The sequence below is a fragment of the Megachile rotundata genome, chromosome 16, assembly GCF_050947335.1.
Source record: "Megachile rotundata isolate GNS110a chromosome 16, iyMegRotu1, whole genome shotgun sequence".
Lineage (NCBI taxonomy): Eukaryota > Metazoa > Arthropoda > Insecta > Hymenoptera > Megachilidae > Megachile > Megachile rotundata.
This window is the reverse complement of record NC_134998.1, coordinates 6,094,918-6,113,213: the sequence shown is the minus strand read 5'-3', so window position 1 is coordinate 6,113,213 and position 18,296 is coordinate 6,094,918. Positions and strand designations below refer to the sequence as shown.

The window sequence follows — 18,296 nt, the reverse complement described above, 5'->3', positions numbered from 1 at the left end:
ATTTAGGGAAAAAATCCGCTTGGAACAGAGGACCCATTACGCTTGTCAGTTCCGCTGTCGGTTCGATGGATCTCGATCTGTTGTACCTGAAGTACCTCCTCCGCTTTTCAGGGTGAATGGCGTCAGAAATTTAATAAAATCGAATAATTAACTCATTGGAAGCGTGATCTTATTATAATACTGGCCCACGCTTGCTTCTACTTAACATATTTATTTTATTAACTATGTGTTAATACTGTACGTTCACATACTGACAATTGTAAAAATGATTTAAGTCAAATTTTAGAAACATACTTTTCAATCATTATCGTTTTTATTTTATTATGTGTTAATACTGTATGTTCATATATGTACTAATAATTGTGAAAATGATCTAATCACATAATGATTAACTTTATTTTTAATATTTTTGAAAACTTCTTTCATAGTATAATAAGAGTAGTACTCTATAAAGAAGTGAAGAGTTTAATTGTTTTGGAATTTTTACTGAGACCACATATATTTTATTTTCGTTAGAATATAACATTATAGAAAAGTAACATTTTGTCGATGTGCAAATTGAAAGATGTGATAAGATTAAATATCATTTTAAATTCATTTCTCCACTTCTTAATTTTCCATATGCTCACATATTATACTGAGTTTCAAAGTGTTATTTAAAAAATATTATTTAAAGTATTATTTAACAAATATAAATTATAATACATAAAGTATTATTACAAATATAAATTATAATATATAAAGTATTATTATAAACATAAATTATAATATATAAAGTGTTATTACAAATATAAATTATAACCTTGAAACTATTATACAATTATACAAGTAGACATTGTTAAAAAGTAACGCCTACAATATAATTTTGAGAAGTCAGGACATTGAAAGGTCAGGATTGTCCTGTTGCAGGAAAACGAGACATGTCGTCGAGAGTGGTGAAAAATCCTCCAAAATTGAACGGAAGCGTGGACGGCAGAGAGACTTGGTCTGGCAAGGTTGACTTCCTCTTGTCAGTCATCGGATTTGCAGTTGATCTTGCCAACGTCTGGAGATTTCCCTACCTGTGTTACAAAAATGGCGGTGGTGAGTACTCTACAAACTCACAGACAAACTTCAAAACTTCCTTTGCATGTAAATTATACAAAAATATCACTATGTCAATTATAACATTATAATGTACATCAATTATACAAAATATACGTTTTCTATTTTAAAAATTGTAATAACTAAATTTTCGTACATGATGTATGATGTAAATAATTGAGAGCTACAATCTTGATGTAAATCGCGAGAGTATGAATTTTTTATTTATACTCTCAGCTCGTAACTTAACGATCTCCGAATTGATTAGTTCTGTCATTCCTACGCTTCTTATAACGCTTAAATTCCGAGAGGATAACAACACATTAACAGAACTCCGTAATCGATAACATTTGTCACGGCTAATTTAAAATTGCCGAGAAAATAATCCGAGGGAGTAAACAGATTTTGCAACGCGAAACTCGTTTAGTCTTTCATCCGAGAAAAAATGTCTACAAGAATTAAATTGCTACGTTAATTTTTTCGTTTAGAGATTAATGAACTTCGCAGTGCAAAGTAATTGAGATTTTATTGGAACATTTAAGGTGTCATTAAAAAATAGTTAATACGTGATTCTTTTTCTTAAGTGATTGAGAATTGACATAAGTGATTGAGAATATTTTAATTTTAAATTACGTATGCAATTTTAGTTATTCAAGAAACATTAAGAATGAAAATTTGTTTTCTATCAGTTTTGTTCCTGCATTTCGTCACGTTCTGTAACGTTGTCAAGCGTTATTTCGCTGCAACAGGGGATGCATCAAGTAATGCACTCCAGCAAGCGAAGCAATACCGCGTTAACCGGTCGACTAATTGGCATTTACCTCGTGGAAAATGACCCCGGGATTTAGATTTCACTCGAAGCTTCTTATCCAGCGAAAGTGTCAGCACTCGAAATTGGCTGAAATTAAAACGAAAGGGCAATTTAAGTCACCAACTTGGGAAGATTGCGTCCGGGTCCAATTCCTACAGAATTACCTCCATTTCGATTAAGTTGTTTGCTTAAACTACAGATTTTATTAGCAATTTCAGACAGTTATGAAGATTAGTTATCAAATTGTGTCAGAAGTCCTACATTTTATGTGGGACAATTTAGTAAATAAAACACTGGACAACAGACACTAAACAAAAATAGAATAAAATTTATACACAGTCATTTTCATTTAATTTTGAATTTTATTAAAACACCATATCATTGAGAGAATTAATTTCGAACTAAAATTTGTGAAAATTAAAATTAACTCACACTAAAATTAATATGAAAGGAAGTATTTTATTGAAAAACTTTCTGAAAAGATTTGCAACGTCAAACGATAAGATATCGTGATAAAATCCCTTGGAATCGCGTAATCTGTAAAGCGCATTTGCGACACGTTTCAGATTTTCCCGCGCTAAAATCGGATGACACCGCGGGCACATAACATCGCTCCCTTTCGCAAAGTTTCTAACAACAAGTCCAGCAAGCAACACGCAACGACTTGTAAGACTGTTCCCGGTCTACTAGGATGCTATTAGCCTCGTTCTATCGAGTCTCCCGTAGGAATACGATTAGGGCCAGCTATCAGCGATACGGGGCTCCTCAAAAGCGGCTGCTAACTCAATTAAGAGGAGAGTAGGGCGCGCCATTAGTACCGGCAAGATCGGTCGCTAATTTCCAATTACCTTAATTAATTATAATTTCCCATTCGGGCCGGCCTTTGATCATGAACGTCCGCGACGCCTCTACCTGCTGCTATATCACCATACGCGATCCATTATGCCGCGTGATTTCCTCCTGCGTTTCGCGCTTCTTCTTTGCGGAAATTTGCCAATTTCGCACGTCGTTTGATGCCGTCTTGTACACAAGGATCCGAGTCTCTAACGGTGGCTTAAATGATTACTCGTGTAATTAACTGTGCAATAGAAATCAGTTCGCCAATATGTTTTCTTTCTTTGAGAAACTCTATGCAATAATTCGGTTCGCTGTGTCTTGTTATTTTTTATAGAGATATTCGAAACTTTATGTAACAAACTCTTATTATACGTATTTACTTTTAATATAAGAGAAATTATTCTTGATCGGAATCTTCGTGACTGAAAATTTTACAAACCGAAACTGACTTTTACAATCGTTCAATGCAATCTTAAGTCTTTTTCGAATTTTTGTTTTTAGCTTGACAATGATGTAATATAATCAGTCTTTGTGTCTTCTATTTTTGAGCATTTGTAACTCTGTTATACTTAACATTGTTTTTTAATAAGATGGGAGAGCAATCAAGTTTAAATTTGGCGCCAGAAGTATGTTGCATTTTGGTATCATATTAGTTATAAGTTTTTATTTTGACAATGATGTAATATATTATTGTTATAATCAGTATTTTCCATTTTTAAGTATTTGTAATTATATTATACTTGACACTGTTTTCTATTAAGAGAGGACAGTAGCAAGTTCAAGTTTAAATTTGGCGCCAGAAGTATGTTGCATTTTGGTATCATATTAACCACAAGTTTTTATTTTGACAATGATATAATAATATATTATAGTTATAATCAGGATCTTCCATTTTTAAGCATTTGTAATTATGTTATACTTAACACTGTTTTCTAATAAGAAAGAACAGTAGCAAGTTCAAGTTTAAATTTGGCGCCAGAAGTGTGATCCATTTTAGTATCATATTAACCACAAGTTTTTATCTTGACAATGATGTGATATATTATTGTTATAATCAGTATCTTCCATTTTTAAGCATTTGTAATTATGTTATACTTAACACTGTTTTCTAATAAGAAAGAACAGTAGCAAGTTCAAGTTTAAATTTGGCGACAGAAGTGTGATCCATTTTAGTATCATATTAACCACAAGTTTTTATCTTGACAATGATGTGATATATTATTGTTATAATCAGTATCTTCCATTTTTAAGCATTTGTAATTATGTTATACTTAACACTGTTTTCTAATAAGAGAGAACAGTAGCAAGTTCAAGTTTAAATTTGGCGCCAGAAGTGTGATCCATTTTGGTACCAAATTACCCACAATCCTCGATACAATTGCAAATGAATACCAATCAAATTACACTTCATCAAATTAAACTACTTTGAATCACTTTTTAATAAAATTAAAGAATAATTAATTTTACTCTGTGATTTAAGGAAAAAATCAAGTAGTTTTAGACATATACCGTTTCCTCCTGAATTTAAATATTCTAAGAACGTGATCATAAGACGCATCACCTCGTTCCAAGAACTCATTTGATATTTGATATTCAAATATGTTGCACAATACTTCACGCTACTTTTAATTCTGTTCGCAATTTGGTTTCCGTCATTAACGTATATTTATGTTTTACCTATTTTATGCAATATCGTGAGTCATATTTTACGTTCTATTCGATTCTAATTTGTCTATGCTTTGATCAATGAAGCGTGACTTAATCATTTAAACGCTTTGTCTTGTTGATTGTTGACTAATTTTTTTTCAACTGATCACATTCTTTAATGCAAGAAAAACTTAAAGGTATTTTTACACATTAGATAGTTGTGCAATTTTATTACCCATAAAAAATATAATATTTTCAGAGTACAATTGTAACAATGACTATGTAAAATTAATTATTTTTTCTCAAAATTATCAAGTTTTAAATTACAAAGTTTCTGCATGATATCCAATGTAAATTTATGAAATTGTTATATTTAAGAAAATTATTTAAACGCGGATATGCGATGTCAGTGCCTGAAGGCATGTATCTGACGGTGTCTGTGCCTTCAAAGAACGAAAATTGGACGGAAATGTTATTTAAAACCGGACATTTGGTCATGACATAGGAGGAAATCTCTTCAGATGTACATACACATCACAAACAAACAGAATATTTTTTTACATTACAAATACCACATTCAAATATTTCTTTTGTACAAAGAATAAATCTATTAAATAATCAAATCGAAGTAAACTGAAGAATTTAATAAATGATTTGCAAGAAACAAAGATTATTTTTATAATCCTCAAAGTTTGCCATAATTGTTTAACAGAATGTTATTAATTTCATTGCACAATGCATATGTTTGTTTTAACGAAGTTTGATGTAATTGTTTAACAAAATATTAATTTTATTGTACAATGCATATGTTTGTTTCAATGAAGTTTAATGTAATTGTTTAACAAAATATTAATTTTATTGTACAATGCATACGTTTGTTTTAACGAAGTTTGATATAATTGTTTAACAAAATATTAATTTTATTATACAATATGTTTGTTTCAATGAAGATTAATAATAGGGATAAAGTTATGGTCTCTAATAACAAATGAACTAGATATTATAGGCCACTTCCGGCGAACTTGCTCGAAAAGGAAAATTAATCAAGGTAACCGCGAGGTATAAGAAGAAGGGAATATTCTTTCTTAATGCGATTACGTCTCCGTGGTTACGAAGGAGAATTTATCGAAAAGAATAAAAGGACGAAACCATCTGTAGGAATGTATCGCATATCGAATGCAAGTCTGATAATTCAAGGTTCAACTTTCAGAAAATTTCAATAACCACTATGTAATCTGTTTAAGTAATTCAAGTTTTAAGATCCTTTTTTTTTAACAATTTTCAATCGTTTTAGACCTCTTAGTTTTTTACCTTTAATTTAATTATTACTAGAGTGTTATGGTTATATCTGTTCTATTTTATAGAACTCTAATTTTGTTCATATGTGTACATACATATGTGTGTGTGTATACATTCCTATGTATGTACATTACATGCTCATATGTGTACATTATAATTATATGTATTATTAATTAACAAATTCAGTTAACAATTAATAGTATAATATTAATAGAAATTGGCTTATAAATTATTTTTCTTAACCTCACACATGTTGCACATATCACTTCACACATATCATACATTACATTACACTACATATATCAGAATGTAATGTATATTATTATACTATTTTATAAATATGTAATTATAAACATAATGTCATAATGTTACATATATGTAACTTAACCTAACCTTACCCTACTTGTTAACTAACCTAATTCTTAGTCACTAACCTAACCTGTTCACATAACTTCATTCACACACATAACCTAACTCTTATTAACCAACTCATCGTACAATTTATCTTTAACAAAAATTTCACATAAAATATAATTTATATTAAAACAAAAAATGTTGAACAGCTGTATTTTTTCACAAGTGTAAAAATACACTCCAGTTGTTCGTTCTTTATTCAATTTCGATTTGATTTACACAAAAGATATTCTGTAATATTTGTAACCCTTTAATCGTTTGATGAATCAATTCCGTGGGAATCGCCATTTTACCATCAGATTGCAGCATTTTCGAAAGTTCTCTATCGAATTACGTACATAAAAGCACCTTGCTGCCACCGGTGCTCTAAATATTCTGCAATTCAGTTATGCAGCTAACAGGATGATGCGAGTGGCTCGCACATCACTTTTTTTTTCCTTTTTTTCCACCCTCTTCATATCACCCTCTTGTCATGCAGCAGATGTCATCAAAGATGATAAGAATTCAGACGTTTTCCAGAGCACCCGTAAATAAATCGAACGCATTCGATTTCATTAAAAATACTACCCCGATTTTACAACTAATTTTTCATCGATCAAAGGTTTGATTTAAAATCAAGGTTTTGTACTTATTTTCTGTTTCATCGAATTTTTATCGGAGGCGAATTATTTATTGTTACAGGGGCGTTTTTGGTTCCGTATTGCATAATGTTGGTGGTAGGAGGAATTCCACTTTTTTACATGGAACTCGCGCTGGGGCAGTTCAATCGTAAGGGCGCTATCACTTGTTGGGGTCGTTTAGTGCCACTTCTAAAAGGTAAGCTTTTCTACATTTTTAAAAAATGCTTAAGAAACTTAAAAATGACAGTACAAGAAGTAACTTATTAAAGAAACATATGACTTAAAGCAATTAAATATGTAAGATTAAAAATATCAAAAGAAGTATCTTAACAGTTGTTCGAAATAACTCAAATTAAAATTTATACAAAAAGAAGTATTTCGTCAAAGAAACTATTATTCGAAATAGCTTATTAGTTATTTAGTTAGAAACTATTATTCGTTAAATGTATAAAACAAGTACAATTCTTTCCAAAAAATCGAAAAAGCATTAATATCTCCGAGTGTCTGAGATTACAACAGCTCACACGTTACTTTGCCACAATTCCCCGAAGTAATCGTCTAAGCCTCCAACAATGGCGGCACAGATATAAGTGCTTTTCTGATTTCTTTAAAATCGTTCCAAAGGCACTTTACTGTCATCTTCCACGTCGGAGAGCCACGCATTAGACACACCCGGTATTATTTTCTCTTATTCCACCCCACATCGTATAGTACATTATGTAACGCGTATAAATCCGAGAAAATCCAAGGTTGGACGACCAGTGGTTGAAGAGCCTCCATTTCCGTCGATTTCCTGCTGGAACCATTCTTGATGATCGATGTAAGCGCAGGATTCCTCTTGACTCTTGTCTCCAACGTGATCTCTTTCCTTTTGATCCGCATCGATGAACGACGTAATTGATTCGTCGTTGAAGACGCTCCCACGGGATAATGGAATCTTCGACTTGAAAATCAGGACATGGAGAGATTTTTAATTCCTACGGACTCGCGGGGATAAAGATTTTATACGTCTCCGTTTCATTTGTACCGTTTGTACAATATACACAGTATGTCGGAAAAGTAACGAAACTTTTTAAATACATAGGAAAGAATTATTTTGCCAAACTTATTTTTTTTGTTTAAAGTACATCCGCATCAATACACCGCTGGGCTCACGCAACGTTAACATAGATTTTTTTATGTCGAATCGCTTTAAACACCCTTATCACAGCTGCTTAGACTTCTCTTCCTACGAAGAGATTACGGCGCGTGGTATTGCAGCGCCGGGAATTACGGTGCGCGGAATTACGACGCGTTGGAATTAATAAGGCGTGCAACTACGACGCGTGGAATTACAATGCGTAGAACTACGACGCGTGGAATTACGGCGCGTAGAATTATGGTGCGTGGAATTACAGCGCGTAGAAGTACGGCGCGTGGTATTCCAACGCGAGGAATTACGGCGCATGGAATTACGGCGCATGGAATTACGACGCATGGAATTAAAAACGCGTGGAATTACGACGCGTAGAATTATGGTGCGTGGAATTACAGCGCGTAGAAGTACGGCGCGTGGTAATACAGCGCGAGGAATTACGGCGTATGGAATTACGAAGCGTGGAATTAATAACGCGTAGAACTACGACGCATGGAATTACGACGCATGGAATTGCGACGCGTGGAATTAATAACGCGTAGAATTAATAACGCGTGGAATTACAACGCATCGAATTACGACGTGTAGAATTATGGTGCGTGGAATTACAGCGCGTAGAAGTACGGCGCGTGGTAATACAGCGCGAGGAATTACGGCGCATGGAATTACGAGGCGTGGAATTAATAACGCGTAGAATTACGACGCATGGTGTCATAAAACGTTCCGCTTATAACTAATTTCAGTTTTGGTAAAGGAAAGTATTCACACGGAGATAAGTCAGGCGAATTTGGAGGATGTTGGAGCACACAGACTTGTGCTTGTAATCTGAATTAGTCTAATGCTAGTTTAATCCAATTTTGTTAATTTAACGCCAGTTTAATGCTATATACCGAAGTTTAACGTTGTATAATATTATTTGCAAAGGAATCGGATATGCAGTGGCCCTAATAGCATTCTACGTGGACTTCTACTACAACGTGATCATCGCCTGGGCACTGAGGTACTTCTTCGCCTCGTTCTCCAGCCTGTTGCCATGGACCACTTGCGACAACCCTTGGAACACGCCACATTGTCGAGCATTCGACGCAAATATTTCTTACACTTTCGACGAGACGTCTCCTATCGATCCGAGTGATAACTCGTCGCTGATCGATGAACGATTTGATAGAAATTTGAATCAGGGATACAACAGCACGTGGTACACGAGCGCTGCGCAAGAGTATTTCAAGTAAGTTTTTATTGAACTGCATCACTCACTCAAATAAACGTTTGCTGCATTTTAATATTATCTGTATTTTGATAGACTCTTATATTGCCATTTTATACTGCATCGCCATCGAAGATTCATGGATTCGAAGATTCAGAGTATCAAGAAAGAAAGTTTTGTAAATAACTTAATATTGCAACTGCAAGAATTTTCTTTCTGTGTTTCTTCTAAACACTAACTGCTTTGTTAGTGGCAATATAATGAGAGTCTGCTATAAATGATGTGTGAAGTATTTTTTACTGTATAGCAAGATTAGGTAATTTTTGACAATTTTGTTTAAAGCCGAGCGATTCTAGAACTCCACGAAAGCGAAGGTTTACACGATCTCGGGGCAATTAAATGGGACATTGCGATGTGCTTGCTGGTGGTCTACTTGATCTGTTACTTTTCCTTGTGGAAAGGCATTTCTACCTCAGGCAAAGTAAGATTTGTGTTCCTATAAAATTGTTATGAAATACGCACTTTGAACATTTAAGTATTTTGATTTTTTAATCAATCAGCTCGATATTGTTTTTAGTATTGAATAGATTTATAGTTTGAAACATCTTTTGCTACAGGTGGTTTGGTTCACTGCTCTCTTTCCGTATGCTGTCCTCCTCATTCTGTTGATACGAGGAGTCACATTGCCGGGAAGTCTCGAAGGAATACGCTACTACCTCAATCCAAATTTCTCAGCCATCACAAAAGCAGAGGTAAAAGAATATTTAATAAAAATTTGCAATTTGCCTCGTTGCAATCTCTGCCATAAGTGCTACTTTAATTTATGTCATATTATGTACTTCAAAATCATAGATCATTGTCCCTAATAATTATCAACCCGCCATTTTGTATCACGAATTTAGTTTACTCTTACACAGTCATCTTCAGCAAAATTGATATATCGCAAGTGTTCTTTTACAATTTGTCATCAAATCTCGTTAGACTTTCAATATTTCAAAATCCACCCCTTCACCTAATGCAATAAATCATAAATCACATTAAAACCCCAACACTAAAACCTCCCCAAACAAGAAAAAAATTACCTTTGCCCTATTCACAGAGCTCCTGAAACTTCCCAGAAAATTCCTGAAACTCGAGAGAAAATTATTCGTGAAACTTCGGAGAAAATCGTGCGTTCTCCATTCTAGCCGTGGACTTGGTGAATCGTGTCCCAGCGGATGATTGCGGTATTATGAAGTGGCCATTTACAGTGGCCACGGAGAAGAATAAAAAACTGAAGGCCAGAAAGTTAATGCACCGGCATAAGAGGGTCGACAGGATCGAGCAGCGAGAAAAATGGGAGGGCGAGAAACGTGCCAGGTTTAACTGACGACGCTGAAAATGGAAACTCTGTGTACCTGTCATAATGACCATTAGAGTTTGGACGCTGATCGCACGTACGACCCTCTTGGCTGGCAAGGGGAATGCATTTCTACCCGACGACTTAACTTCTGAATCGCTGGAATAGATTCTAGCCGGAGAAATTTGTTGATTTCTGAGATCCGAGGATTTACGGGAATTTCTGTGATCCTTCTTAACGTCGGAAAAGGGATTTCTTTCTTTAAGACCCTTTCCTGGATTCTTCTAACGCTTGGATAAAGAAGCCGCTTATTTAATCCGAGCCTAGGATATCACTTGCTCAAAATTTATAAAATTTTATTGTACGTTAATCAACTTGATGTAATATTCTATTCAGTAATCTCCTAATTACAATTTACAGATGCAATCAAATTTGATTATCCAATCAAAGACTGTTCAATCAATTAATTTTACTATTAATTTTACTATTCAATCAAGAGATGTAATTAGGATTTTCTACTTCATACATAATCATAAATTGATTATACTGCTAAAATCAATGATCAGCCATTTTGTATTGAGAATATGAAGTATTAAATCATGCAGACATCCGTATTATGCTTTAAGACTCAATTTCATCTTCCATGAGTGGAATCTTTATTTTTATGTCATAATATTAAACATTTTACATTAAAAATTTTAAATGTCATCTGGTCAAATTAACTATGACGATATAAGTTTTTAGATGTGGGACAAACTTTCGCCGTTTTTTGCAGAGCTTGATTAAAATTTTAGTTGTAGAATAAAGAAGCCTGTGGCTTTTATTAAAAATCCTTAATCTCTGCTTAGGTGTGGGTAGACGCTGCCACGCAGGTGTTCTTCTCCCTAGGACCTGGCTTCGGAGTGCTTCTGGCTTATGCGAGTTATAACAAATACCACAACAACGTTTACAAGTAAGAACTTGAGGAATTAAAAATGAAGATACATTCAACAAACATTTGTAATGAATTACCATTACATAAGCTAACTTCAAACTAATTTATGTGGATGAAATATGTACATACATACATACAATTATAAATTAATATTTTCAAAGTGGATGATGTTCTATTTTTCAGGGACGCTTTATTGACCAGCTTAATCAACAGCGCAACGTCCTTTGTCGCAGGATTTGTGATCTTTTCTGTGTTAGGATACATGGCCCGAGCAAGTGGTAAATCCATTCAGGATGTGGCAACTGAAGGACCTGGTCTAGTGTTTATTGTTTACCCTGCTGCTATCGCTACTATGCCTGGATCCATGTTTTGGGCACTCATCTTCTTTATGATGTTACTTACTCTGGGGTTGGATAGTTCGGTACAGTCTATGTCATTTTGAAGTATATGCACTGTTGTATTTAAGGGTAGTAAGAGAAATAAGGGTTGCTTTATACTACTTTGTACATGTTCTTATACTACTTTGTATTACTTAATAATGCAATTGTATCTAAAAAGTCTTCCATTCCAAAATAATACTTGTATCTCTTTCCCCAGTTCGGAGGATCTGAAGCAATAATAACCGCGCTCAGCGACGAGTTTCCAATTATTGGCAATAATCGAGAAATTTTCGTTGCTTCACTCTTCACGTTATATTTCGTTGTTGGTTTGGCTTCGTGTTCTCAGGTAAAATAATTAAATAAGAAATACATTTGTGATGTGTGAAATATGAAGCATTAATAAATGTTTGTCCGTACAGGGTGGTTTCTACTTCTTCCACCTGTTGGATCGCTACGCTGCCGGTTACTCGATGCTGTTCGCAGTTTTGGCAGAATCAATCGCCGTCAGTTGGATCTACGGAACCGATAGATTCTGTGCAGATATCAAAGACATGATTGGATTCTCGCCCGGAATCTATTGGCGGGTTTGCTGGAAGTTCGTCGCGCCGATATTCCTCATGGTACACTCTCCATAACAACTTCTGAAATAAATTTTAAAAAATCTGGTTCACTAAATAAAACGTTTCCTAAAGCTTCGCTATTGCTAAGGTTGAAGTTTTTCTGTGAACATTCGTTTAAAATCAAAGTTTGTAGTCTCAATTGAAATTAATGTGTAACCTCGGTTGTGGGGAAAAACTGTAATATCATTATGTCAAGATAATCTAATTGAATACGTGCTATTAGAAGAGGTACAAACGAGTGAAAAAGATGCATAAAACGATGGCAGCAAAGATACCATCTTTAAACGACTTTTTATGTTGTTACAGTTCATTATCGTTTATGGTTTAATGGGTTACGAACCACTGACTTACGAGGATTACGTGTACCCCGTCTGGGCAAACGTATTAGGCTGGTTAATTGCGACTTCCTCAATTGCCATGATACCAGGAATTGCAATTTACAAGATCATCGTCACGCCAGGCAGTTTCATTCAGGTGATTAGTCCGATCTTAAGGATTTAAAGATTGTACTTCAAGTTAATGAAACTAAATTTTTAGTACATTACTATAATTACGTGTGAAGCAAATCCTAATTGCAAGATCAATTATTATTGTAGAGACTGAAAATTCTCACCACTCCCTGGAGGGACACTCAACAAAGAAACGCAGACTTCTTGTCCTCCGTAGCAAACGGCGCGGTTCGTCGCAGCCTAATCGTGGATCAAGACATCAACCTGTCTAAGGAACAACAGGAACTGACCAAGGAACAAACGGAAGTTATGATCCAATCCAGGGAGGGTATTAACGGAGATCCACCTCCGGAACCAGTCTAGGACAGTGCGGTTGTGATTTTGCACGGTGCCCGGTTCCAAGTATATCTTTGCTAACATTCCCTCGTTTGGATCCAGTTTTATGCAAGTCTGCGCTGAATCTTCGAACGCACTCACTTAGATTTTACGATACCCCGATTCTTTTATCCTCGAGACTTTCTGCGCAGTGGACTCAATTCTTTCGACCAGAAGATATAACTCGTCGTCATCTAACGATCTCGCGAAACAAAATCATGTACATCGTAGATATCGACGTGTTAACTATATCCGGAAGACCGTTAATAGGCATCTGGAGATTCGTTGACTGGAAGTCTGTTAACAGGCTTTATATCTGTATTATTAATTTGGAGACTCACACCGAGTAGTAATTAATATTAGTCTTTTGGTGCACTGTTTTCGTTTTTCTACAAGTATGATATGATGGAATTTTCTTATAGTGTTCAAGAGAGCACGTCGCAGATGGTCCAACCTGTAAATATTACAGGCATTATGAAATTTCCTAGGCGAACTTAATGAATAGACTAACGTTACCATAGATCTAGCAATACCGTACATCTAAGGCTTTCTCATTATCTAGAAGAAAGAAGTTTCCTTGGGCAATAGCTTTAAATTAATAATCTTCTGATTATCAAAGAGAGTAGGATCCTTGCAATATGAAAGTACCACAAAGTAAATATAGGTAAAGAAAAATTATGATAAGGAATAGTTTTTCTGATCTGTGAATATTTATGAAACACAGTTTTCAATTTTATTATAAAGATTCTTTATTTATATTTGCATTTTAAGTGTTAACCCTTTAGAAATATATGAAAGTCCTGTTCGTTTTACAGCACATAATGAAAGTGTTCAGAGACAATTTCTAACATATTGCAAAAGGTTAATCTCAGAGGATGCATACTGAAAGTATATTATTGTCAAGTCCAATGGTTTCCATTTGATTATTCGACGCTTTTACATCGTCTGGCTTTGTCCAGACGTATATGCTGTGTAGACTATACGCGAATTGTAATCACCGATCAGGTGTAAAACGTTACATTAAAAAGTAGTGTTGTTCAAGTGTTAAGGAGATAACGAAGCAACGCTTTATGTATTAAATATTTGAGTACGATTCTCGTACGGGCAATAGAATTGCACAGGGAGGTGAAACTTTTAGTTCAAAATGAAAACAGTATTCTAAAATTGTTATCATGCGTAGCCAGGTTATCTGAAGGGGCAGACAAAATTTATCTCAAGATTAATTTCATCATGTTGCTTTAAAGTTTGTTTTTCACTTATTGTTTAATTTAATCTCTTTTGCACTAATGGACCCCTCCTTAATCCACTGTCTACGTACATAGCTATTATAACTTAATTTAAAATTATAACAATTCTATGACGAGAATTATGTATTACCTTTTTCGATTACTTACGATACAAGTACTTGTTAACTATAATTTCAACGTTTTCGCAGTATTATACAACGTAAGAATTTCTATAGAAGAAAATTAAAATGTTATATTGCAAAAAATATTCTATAGCGGTTATCTGTTTTCTTAATTGTGAGAATTGACGACGTCACAAATAGTTGAATAGATGTTAAGTATTTGAAAAAAACTATCGTCGTGAACTTGTTAGAAAATATATGTGCAGAGATATAGTTTATTGTTGTTAGATGCAACGATACGTGTATAAATATATGTTTTTGTGTACATATATTTATACATACATGTATACAAAAATGAGCCGTCAAAAGAAATCTAAATGTCTTCTTTAATCGTGAGAATTTCGAATAATGTTCTAAAAATAATTCGAACGATTTTGAAAAATGAGTGATGGAAAAATTATTCCCAAAATTTATATTGTAATTTCAACTCTTATTATTTATAATTTGTTCAATTATTATTGTACGTAATTATCTTTCTTTATTTAAATTCTCTGTTCTTAAAAATTTTGAAATATTTTACTTTATAAAAAGAATTCCATCAAATTTGCGTTTTGAAAATGTTTCGATTATGCTTTCAACATTATTCAGATTCCCACGAATCGAAAACGTATTCCATTTAAGATGAATCATCCTGTATAATTATATGTTATATTTTATACATCGCATCTGAGCTGCAACCACAGCCATAGGTAACAGCTCGGGCCTTGTTGTTAACATAATAAATAAATGAACTAAATAAATACTCGCAACAAATCGCCTGTATGATAAACGAAATAATATATTCTTCAGTCATCTTGTTCATAAAATTCCTCGTATATTTATTGAACGAATGATTTTACGAAGTTTATTGATGACTGTGTTATCGTATCAGAAAGAAATTTCAAAAAGACCGCGCGTTTATCGAATCGCACTTTTGACTTCCGTTTTGTGTAGTTCCCGCGTTGTGGTGTTATGTATGATCTACTTTGTGAAATGAGACCATTGTTTCTTTAATAAAAATTTGTGGAAAGTACGAATGTCATTGTCTTAAGTTACGAATATTCTTATTTCATTTCCTTTTTTTGTTTTTCAATGAAAAGACTTTCGCTACAGTTTTAATAATACAATTATTTTATATAGTACATACGAGGTACAGAAAACCTCGCATGATCAGTATACGTTACACTGACAGTATGTTACCAATATATCGGAACTTTCATTATCTATCGAGAAAGAAAAGAATTTTTCCTTATGTGCACAAATATATATAAAAATGTTTTATTGTTACAAAATTTAATAATCACATGTCGATAAAAAAGCTCTCTATTCAAAATTCTCGAGGGTTCTATGGTGCTCGACAGTGATGAGACATTAGCCGGGCTTTTTGCGCATGCGCGGCAATTTTAGTCTCAGTAAAATACAAGTTTCGATAAAATGGAGTACCTTAATCACCCTCCATTATTTTTAAAAAATTCTTATAATCTGGTTGTGAAATATGAATGTATAGGTTGGGTAAGATTAGATTATACACATATACTATATAATTCACTAAAAGGGTATTAACTTTAAGAAAACTATAACATTTGTTGTTAGGACAAGGAAAATTCAAACCTTATCAGTATTTTACACTGATGTCTCATTTTATAAAGACTGCTTTTTCGCTGCTTTCTCACTAAGCCATCTAGTGACACCACTAAATAGATGCGCTCCTGCATTTCTCGCACATGCGCTAAAAACTGGCCACTGGTTTCACTGGTACTCGACTTCTCGTTCCTTTAATCGATAGTAGGAAAAATGGCGCTTGCCATGGAAGGTTTAACTGATGTACAAAAGCAAATTTTTACGAAAATTAGCAACAATGAAGTGGCAGAGCTTAAAACATTATTGGCGGCAAATAAAATTAAAATGGATTTCGTAGATGAAAATGGTATGAGTCCGCTTCAACATGCCTGTTACAAAGGAAATAAAGAAATTGTACAGATGCTTCTCGATCAGGTAGGTTAACTTTAGTGATTTAACAACCGGATTAAGTGTTTTTATTAACACTTCGTTTTCTATATAAGTAATTTAAATCATTACAAATGTAGTCGTCTGTTATGTACCTAATAAATTGAACAAATTACAAATCTGCATTTTACAAGCCGACAAATAAACATATATGTATAGTTATTTTGAAACGTAATTAAACATTGTGTATGAATTAGAAATATAGATTAAACTGTTTATACTTAAAAATATTTTTGAAAGTTTTTGTAATGAAAGAACTACATTTTTAAGATATTATTTAATGCATTATTTTATTTGAATAAATAATTTAAATTTATTGCTACAGGGTGCTGATGTAAATGCATGTCAACATGAAAATGCATATACAGCTCTCCATTTGGCTGCTCTTAGTGGAAACGCAGAACTATGCCATCTTTTAATGTCACATGGAGCTCGATTGACTGCAAAAAACAATGTAGGACGAACTCCAGCACAAATGGCTGCTTTTGTTGGGAATCATAATTGTGTAGCAGCTATCAACAATTTTATTCCAAAGGCTGACATAGATTATTATTTGAAACCACAAGGTCTACAAACTGAATCAATGCTTCCACCACATCTGGCGGATTCTTTCCATAAATTTATAATGCAAGTCAATGTACATCCTGTACGTGTAGCGTTGAACTTACAGAGATGTCCTGGTCTCTTGGAAAATGCTGTTAAGGTAAAATATAAATGAAATAATAAAAATTTACAATCATGCTTATGTTTCTTAACTTTTAGGTACAAAAAGTTCTAGAATCAATGCGTCACAAAGAAATGACAAGAGGTGCAGAAACAAATGAAGTGATGGCATTTAAGTATCACTACCTCAGTTGTGTTGTAGCTGAAATAATTAAATTTCAAAAGAGGCAAGAAGCAATGAAGGCAGAGAAAACCGAAAAAACAAATGAAGAAGGAGAAGAAAGAAAATCAGATACTATAGAAGGGTTAATAAGAAGATTTTTAAAGTGTAGCAAAAACGATGGTACGCCAGAATATCAAGAAGCTTTTCTTAGAGAAACTGTAAGAGAATTTCCATATAGGGAAAGCGCAATTTTTCGTCAAATGGTAGCAACTCTTGCAGCTACTGATCCACCGTCAGCGGTGTCAGTAGTATCAGCCGCAATTAATGGTCAGAGAGCATTTTCGGATAATGCACAAATCTGCATCACCTGTGGAGAGGATAAAGCTAATAAAAAATGCAGTAAATGTAAAATAGTGCAATATTGTGATAGGGAATGTCAAAGACTTCATTGGTTTATGCATAAAAAGGCATGTACTCGATTAGGTCAAAGTATAACGCCAAACGCGGAAATAAGCGATGTGGATAAAGAACAAATAAGTAATGCTGTAAGCTCTAGGTTACAAAATCTAAATGTTAATTAATTAAGAGTAACAGAAAATATCAAATTTATTTCGAAACAATCAATTTTAATGTGCTGTACGTATACATATAATTTAAGTGAATTATTTAAAGAAACGTTTATGTATAAAACATTATCAAATCTTTTATTTTTAGGTTTACAGAGAGCAACGGACTTTTTATGTATTACATTTTATATTTCGATCACTTTTTTGTTTGACAATTTCATCGAATGACTCATCGTGTATTATAAATAATGTCGTTGTACCCAAATATTCTATTAAAAATGTTATTTCCTCAGAACTGTATTCTTGTGATTGTCGTCGTCATAAAAATAAAATATCCTTATGAATATAGTTTTATTATCA

At 33.7% G+C, this 18,296-nt stretch overlaps 2 protein-coding genes and 1 long non-coding RNA gene across 4 annotated transcripts; 2 read left to right on the top strand and 1 right to left on the bottom strand.

Annotated features, from left to right (window-relative positions):
* Positions 1-908: 908 nt before the first annotated feature.
* On the bottom strand, positions 909-1,473 carry LOC143265968 (uncharacterized). Its single transcript, XR_013040790.1, has 2 exons — positions 1,241-1,473; positions 909-1,061 (listed from the first exon to the last, which is right to left on the bottom strand). It is a non-coding gene; the product is annotated as an uncharacterized LOC143265968 (long non-coding RNA).
* DAT (Sodium-dependent dopamine transporter) lies at positions 921-15,570 on the top strand. The gene is made up of 11 exons (XM_076540774.1): positions 921-1,083; positions 6,773-6,907; positions 8,771-9,074; positions 9,396-9,534; positions 9,671-9,805; positions 11,241-11,344; positions 11,510-11,747; positions 11,924-12,052; positions 12,126-12,326; positions 12,633-12,800; positions 12,923-15,570. Exons 1-11 carry the CDS (start codon positions 921-923, stop codon positions 13,136-13,138), a joined length of 1,932 nt encoding a protein of 643 aa, XP_076396889.1. The 3' UTR covers positions 13,139-15,570.
* A 701-nt stretch (positions 15,571-16,271) lies between these two features.
* LOC100875197 (ankyrin repeat and MYND domain-containing protein 2) lies at positions 16,272-18,231 on the top strand. Of its 2 annotated transcripts, XR_013040788.1 has the most exons (4): positions 16,273-16,532; positions 16,870-17,247; positions 17,307-18,006; positions 18,085-18,231. XR_013040788.1 is itself a non-coding variant. In XM_076540775.1 (3 exons), exons 1-3 carry the CDS (start codon positions 16,332-16,334, stop codon positions 17,949-17,951), a joined length of 1,224 nt encoding a protein of 407 aa, XP_076396890.1. In that variant the 5' UTR covers positions 16,272-16,331; the 3' UTR covers positions 17,952-18,231. The 2 variants fall into 2 exon arrangements, 1 of the variants encoding a protein (XP_076396890.1); XM_076540775.1 differs by having other exon boundaries at positions 16,272-16,532; positions 17,307-18,231.
* Positions 18,232-18,296: the final 65 nt, after the last annotated feature.